Source organism: Mandrillus leucophaeus, unplaced genomic scaffold (assembly GCF_000951045.1).
Source record: "Mandrillus leucophaeus isolate KB7577 unplaced genomic scaffold, Mleu.le_1.0 Scaffold755, whole genome shotgun sequence".
Lineage (NCBI taxonomy): Eukaryota > Metazoa > Chordata > Mammalia > Primates > Cercopithecidae > Mandrillus > Mandrillus leucophaeus.
Genome location: NW_012108197.1, coordinates 441,536 through 448,824, shown reverse-complemented (window position 1 = coordinate 448,824; position 7,289 = coordinate 441,536). Strand labels below are relative to the sequence as shown.

At 34.3% G+C, this 7,289-nt stretch overlaps 1 protein-coding gene and 1 pseudogene across 1 annotated transcript in view; one reads left to right on the top strand and one right to left on the bottom strand.

Moving 5' to 3' along the window:
* Positions 1-7,289, top strand: part of LOC105529217 — a 158,505-nt pseudogene that overhangs the window by 77,432 nt on the left and 73,784 nt on the right.
* LOC105529212 (zinc finger protein 257-like) overlaps positions 614-7,289 on the bottom strand; it is a 31,508-nt gene continuing 24,832 nt past the window's right edge. Inside the window, 3 exon segments of the mRNA XM_011966307.1 lie at positions 614-1,287; positions 1,289-1,381; positions 1,383-2,838. Of these exon segments, the coding sequence (XP_011821697.1) occupies positions 1,116-1,287; positions 1,289-1,381; positions 1,383-2,838 (1,721 nt within the window). The 3' untranslated portion in view covers positions 614-1,115.

The following is a 7,289-nucleotide window of genomic DNA, read 5'->3' as shown; positions in this document are numbered from 1 at the left end:
TTTCACAGGTGAATACAACAGAAATGAAGAAATAGCATGAAGTAATTTGAGAGTTGACTTACATCGTTATTTACTTTTTAAAAGTTTTATGATTTTATCAAAAAAGTATACTTGAGTGTAATTATGACTTTTCAAAGAAATGTCTACTCATTTTAAAGTTATATGAAATTAATTTACTTACCAACAGTAGTTTTGGATTTTCTATACACAGCAGTCTGATTTAGTGCAATGTCTGAAGTGTCAGTGTCTTAGCTATTTCTACTGTTCTCTAATAATTATATAAACTCAATTTGAATTAAATATTTCTTTGTATTTATTGCATCTGCAAAAGTATATTTTAGTATGAGCTCTGGCATTTTCTAAGCTATAGTTATGGAAAAATGTTTTTCCAAATTCATTACATTTGCTGAATTCTTCTCCAATATAAATTTCCTAATGCTGAACAAAATTTTAGCAACTGCTTCAGGGTTGTCTAGTACAAAATGTGTACAATAAAATGATACAAGTAAAAGCACTACAACCCCCTTTATATTTGTAATGTTTGTCTCAGAATAAACTCTTCTTCACTTTAAAGGCTTATATTTCTGACAGATCATTTGAAAGTAATTGTATTTATAATACTTTTATTAAGTATGAACTCTCTGATGTTGTGTAATATATGAGCAGATATTAATGACTTTTCCACATTCTTTATATTTGTACACCATTTCTCAAATATAAATGCTTTCCTGTACAATAAGCTGTGAACACTGGTTAAAAATTATATTCTTCACACTTGGAGTTTTCTCCAGTATAAATTATTTTACCTGCAATCAAGCGTGAAAACCATTTAAAAGTTTTTTCACAATCTTTATATTTCTAGAGTTTTGCACCAGTATAATTTTTTTTTCTTTTTACGTTTAGATAAGTTTGAGGTGTTGTGAAAAGCACTGTGACATCATTCAAGATTGTAGTTTCGCTCCAGCATGAAACATCTTATATATGTTAAGAATTGAGGACTTGTTAAGGGCTTTGTGACATTCTTCACACTTTAGGATTTCTGTCCAGTATAAATTATGTGTAATAAGAGTTGAGAACTTTTAAACGCTTTGTCACATTCTTCACATTCGTAGGTTTTATCTTCCACATGAGTTCTCATGTTTAGTAAGAGTTGAGAACTGGGTAGAGGCTATGCCACATTCATCACATTTTAAGGGTTTCTCTCCAGCATGAATTATTTTGTGCTTAGTGAATGTTGAAGATTTGTTAGAAGCCAGGCCACGTTCTTCACATTTGTAGGGCTTCTCTTTTATGAATTCCCTTATGTTTAGTAAGGATTGATGAACAGTTAAAAGCCTTGACACATTCTTCACATTTGTAGGGTTTTTCTCCATTATGAATTATGTTTCGTAAGGTTTGAGGAATGGTTACAAGCTTTGCCACATTCTTCACATTTGTTGGGGTTCTCTCCAGCATGAATTCTCTTATGTATGGTAAGGTATGAGAAACGATTAAAAGGTTTGCCACATTCTTCACATTTGTAGGGTTTCTCTCCAGTATGAATTATCTTATGTTGAATAAGGTGTGAAGACCGGTTAAAGGCTTTGCCACATTCTTGACATTTGTAGGGCTTCTCCCCAGTATGAATTAACTTATGTTGAGTAAGGTGTGAAGATTGGTTAAAGGCTTTACCACACTCTTCACATTTGTAGGGTTTCTCTCCAGTATGTATTATCTTATGTCGAATAAGGTATGAAGACCGGTTAAAGGCTTTGCCACACTCTTCACACTTGTAGGGTTTCTCTCCAGTATGAATTATCTTATGTTGAATAAGGGTAGTAAGAGCTGAGGACCAGTTAAAGGCTTTGCAATATTCATCACATTTGTAGGCCTTCTGTCTAGTATGAATTCTCTTATGTTTAGTAAGGTGTGAAGACCGGTTAAAGGCTTTTCCACACTCTTCACATTTGTAGGGTTTCTCTCTAGTATGAATTACCTTATGTTGAGTAAGGTGTGAAGACCGGTTAAAAGCTTTGCCACACTCTTCACATTTGTAGGGTTTCTCTCCAGTATGAATCATCTTATGTCGAGTAAGCGCTGAGGACTGTTTAAAGGCTTTTCCACACTCTTCACATTTGTAGGGTTTCTCTCCAGTATGAATTCTCTTATGTTGAGTAAAAGTAGTGAGAGCTGAGGACCAGTCAAAGGCTTTGCAACATTCATCACATTTGTAGGGCTTCTCTCTACTATGAATTATCTTATGTTGAGTAAGGTGTGAAGATCGGTTAAAGGCTTTGCCACACTCTTCACATTTGTAGGATTTCTCTCCAGTATGAATTATCTTATGTTGAGTAAGGTGTGAAGACCGGTTAAAAGCTTTTCCACACTCTTCACATTTGTAGGGTTTCTCTCCAGTATGAGTCATCTTATGTCGAGTAAGGGCTGAGGACTTGTTAAAGGCTTTGCCACATTCTTCACATTTGTGGGAATTCTCTTTAATATGAATTCTCTTATGTTGAGTTAGTTGTGAAAGCATGCAAAATGATTTGCCACATTCTTTACATTTGCAAGTTTTCTTTTCAGTATGTCTTATCTGATGTCTATCTGAATTTGAAAATTTATAGAAGACTTTCACATATTTATCACATTGATATATTTTCCTCTGGGTAGTTATCAGACATTGGTTAAGTCCATTATAACTTCCTTTGCACACCTTACACTCATCCACACTTTTACAGCCCTTTCTTAATTGTAAATTCTCATGTTCACATTTATCATGTCTCCTCAGTATGACTTTTTGGGAAAAATCTTTTATGTCTTGCTCCGGCCAAAGGTCTTCAGCAATATGAGAACACATAACTAAAAGAAATTAAAACAACAAATTACTCCACTTACTAGACTCAGGTAAATATTTTTTACAAATCTAACCTATAAAACTGTATACACTACATAAGCAAGATGGCATAGCAAAATACCACAGGCTCTAATTTATTCAAAAACATATAAAATGTAACAAAAACATACTGACCAAAACACATTTTTGGAAAATTTATAAATGAGTTAAGTGTGCAAAGTGCCCCAGGTGAACACAATGTAAAAAGCAACATAGAAGAAAAAGAAAAATCTGTTATATTAACCCAACACAGCACTTCCTTCTCCCCAGTATAACATAGTGCCGTTAGAAGTATACATTGCCAACTCCTTGTTTCTATTTAAAAGAAAAATATTGGCACATACATTTTTATGTCTGGATTTTAGGGGTCTTTCAAGACACTGGTTTCATTCTCCCATTAAATAAAATGCTGAAAAAAAAATAGTATACTTTGGAATAACAATTTGAGAATGCTGAGACCAAAGGTAAATGTTACAGCAGCAGACAGACTGCAGTACCACAGACAGGGAACAAGGGTAGCAAGTGATTGATAACTAGGAAGAAGTCACGCAAATAAACTTTTTAAACTAGAAAATAAAACATTTCAGATAAGACACATTCTAAGAACATGTTTAAAAGGCTCTCAGAATGTCTAACCATGACAACTGGTTTCAGACTATGCCAGGATAAAGCTACATTGTAAAGACTGACAGGAATCTTTTTTTTTTTTTAATGTCCAAGTCTCAGTCAAAGATTACAATGTATACAAAATAATAGGGCAACATGGTCCCATCAAAAAAATCACGAAATTTTCAGAAAGCAATCATTATAAAATAAAAATGTATACATTTTAGAAGTTTAAAATAAGTTGAATAACACTCAATGAGTAAAAGGAGCACAGACAACTACTGAAAATCAGAAAAAAGAAAAAAACAGTAATTGTAGAGGTAAAATACAAAGAGATAATAACTAACCAATTCTAAAAGAAAAAAATGATATAAAAATAAAGAAGTTCAACAAACTAAAATACACATACAAGATATTTATTTAAAAAACACATATATAAGAGCAATTTAAAATGTCACAGAGAGAATCTCAAGAACTGCAAGATGAAAGTGATGTGTCATTTATAAGCATAGAGTTATAAACTAGTTTATAAACAGTTTAAAACAGTTATAAACTGTTTAAAACTAAACAGTGAGGTTTTCAAAAGAAAATTTTGCAGGCCAGAAGAAAACTGTGTGATATTGCCAAAGTCCTGAAGAAAAAATGCTGCCAGGTGAAAAGAATAATCATCAGCAAAAATGTCCTACCAAATAAATTAAAAAAAAAACCTTCTAAAATAACCAAATCCTGAGACAGTATATTGGCACTGCATATGACCTATATATATCAAAGATGCTGAAAAAAGTTTCTTCCACTGAAAATAACACAATGCTAGAAAACAACACATAATCATATAAAAATACATAAGTTCCTGGGAAACATACGTACACAAAAATAGAATTCCTTAGCATTCTCATAATGGGATAGAAAACATTTATAATTATGCTCTAAAATTAGAAAAATAAAAGCACAGAAAGTATTGTAAATATCTGTTAATAAATATACAACAGATAATCAGCAATATCAATAACAAAGTTGAGGGCAGATGTAATGGGGAACAATTTTTGTATATGACTGAAGTTCATTTTTCACCAGATTAAATATACACTACTTTATCTTTTAGAGGTTTTATGTAATCCCCAAGGTACCACAAAGAAAATATCTGTATAGACACCCAAAAGAAAATAAGAAAGAAGTGAAACCATATCAATACTAATGAAACAGACACAATGGAAGGCAGAAAGGGAGAAAATGAGGGATAAAGATACAAGAATCAAACAAAATAATTAATAAAATAACAGGAAGTCTTTGTCTTTTAGAAAATTACTTACATATATGTATAATTAGCTTTCTAATCAAGAGACATAGTTTCAATAAAGGGATTCATTAAAAAACATTAAAACTCAAGACCCGACTTGTCTTTCTACAAGAGTCAGTTTAGAACTAATCATTAAAAAAAGCCTGAAAGTGACAAGATTGATGTAGGCATTCTATCCAAATACTAACCAAATGAGAGGAGAAAAGGTCAAAGCAGTATTACACGAGCTACATCGTAAGTCAAAAACTCATATTACATAAAATATATATGAAGTCAAAACTCCAAAAGACCAAGAAAGACATTAAACAATAATAGACGGGGAACTTATGAAAAATGTGTATAGATGCATATTTGTGTGTGTGTGTGTGTATCTCACCTTAGAGTTCCAAATATGTAAGGTAAATATTGACATAATTGAAGAAACACATAGAAAACAATATAATAATAGTAGGATATTTTGATACCTCACTTTCTCTGATAATAATAAAACAAGATAATATTAGTAAGGAAACAGCGGACTTGAGGGCAGTATAAAACAAGTATTTCTAACAGATACAGAGAACACTTCTCAACATCAGGAAACACACCCTTTGCAACAGCTCATACAACATTCTTTTTGATAGACCACCGGTTAGGTCAAAAAATAAACCTCAACAAATGTTTCAAAACTAAAATTTTGAGCTGGGCGTGGTGGCTCACACCTGTAATCCCAGCACTTTGGGAGGTTGAGATGGGCAGACCATGAGGTCAGGAGTTTAAGACCAGCCTGGCCAACATGAAAATACAAAATTAGCCAGGTATGGTAGTGCATGCCTGTCATCCCAGCTACTTGGGAGGCTGAGGCAGGAGAATTGCTTGGACCCAGGAGGCGGAGGCTGCAGTGAAGAGAAATCACACCACTGCACGCCAGTCTGGCGACAGAGCAGGACTCTGTCTCAAAACAAACAAACAAATAACAACAACAACAAAAAACTGAAACTTTGGCAGGCATGGTGGCTCATGCCTGTAATCCCAGCAGTTTGGGAGGCCAAGCTGGGTGGATCACCTGAGGTCAGGAGTTTGAGATGAGCCTGGCCAACATGGCGAAACCCTGTCTCTATCAAAAATACAAAACTTAACTGGGCCTGGTGGCATGCGCCTATAATCCCAGATACGCAGCAGGTTAAAGCATGAGAGTCGCTTGAACCCAGGAGGCAAGAGTTGCAGTGAGCCGAGATCACACCACTGCGCCCCAATCCTGGGCAACAGAGTGAAAGTGTCTCAAACAACAACAACAACAACAACAAACTCCTAAAATTTTAAGGATTACTTTCTATGAACAAAATGGAATAAGAATATAAAACAATGGGAAAAAAACTGAAAAATTCACAAATATATAGAAATTAAACAATACACTCAAGCATACTCTTGTTCAAAGATTAAAATAATTAATATTGTATAGATGTTTATATCATTTAATGTAATCTACAGATTGAATGCAATGTTTTTCAAATTTCTCATTGCATTTTGAGAAAATAGTAATAGCAAACTCAGGAGTGCTATTGCAAGAGACAACAAGGTACCCAACAATCTTCAAAAAAAAAAAAAAAATTGGAGGCATTATAATTCCTTATTTCAAAACATATTACAAAGCTACAGAATTAAAACAATTTAGTATCAGTATCAAACTGAAAACTAGACAAATCAAATAGAATGTAACACATAAACTTTAATATATATGGTCATATAAAGAGTCATTTACATACCCATAATAATTGTAGCATTGTTACTGAAAGCCAATAGGTAAAAACAATGCTAATTTCTGTCACCAAATTATTCAATAGATACCATTTGAAATGTAAAAATACTGGAACATCACTCAGTTTTCTCACTTTCTTTCTTTTTTTTTTTTTTTTTTTGAGACGAAGTCTCACTCTTGTCCCCCAGGCTGGAGTACGATGGCATGATCTCAGCTCATTGCAACCCCTGCTTCCCGGGTTCAAGCAATTCTCCTGCCTTGGCCCCCTGAGTAGCTGGGATTACAGGCACCTACCACCACACTCAGCTAATTTCTGTATTTTTAGTGGAGATGGGGTTTCACCATGTTGGCCAGGCTGGTCTAGAACTCCTGACCTCAGGTGATCCACCCGCCTTGGTCTCCCAAAGTGCTGGGATTACAGATGTGAGCTACTGCACCCAATCATATCACTCAGTTTTCAAAAAGCAGAAAATATTCTAACAACTACACAGATAAATCTTGATGATATTTTGCAAAGTGAGATGAGCCAGCCACAGAGATTGTATGAGATACATAAAGAAGTTACACCACTAGGAACACAAAACAGAGTGGTGTTTCAAAAGTGCCGTAATACTGGAAAAGTTGGTAGTTGTATAATGTGTATTGAGATTTAGCTTTGCAAGATAAAAATGCTTCAGCAGGCCGGGCGCGGTGGCTCAAGCCTGTAATCCCAGCACTTTAGGAGGCCGAGACGGGCGGATCACGAGGTCAGGAGATCGAGACCATCCTGGCTAACA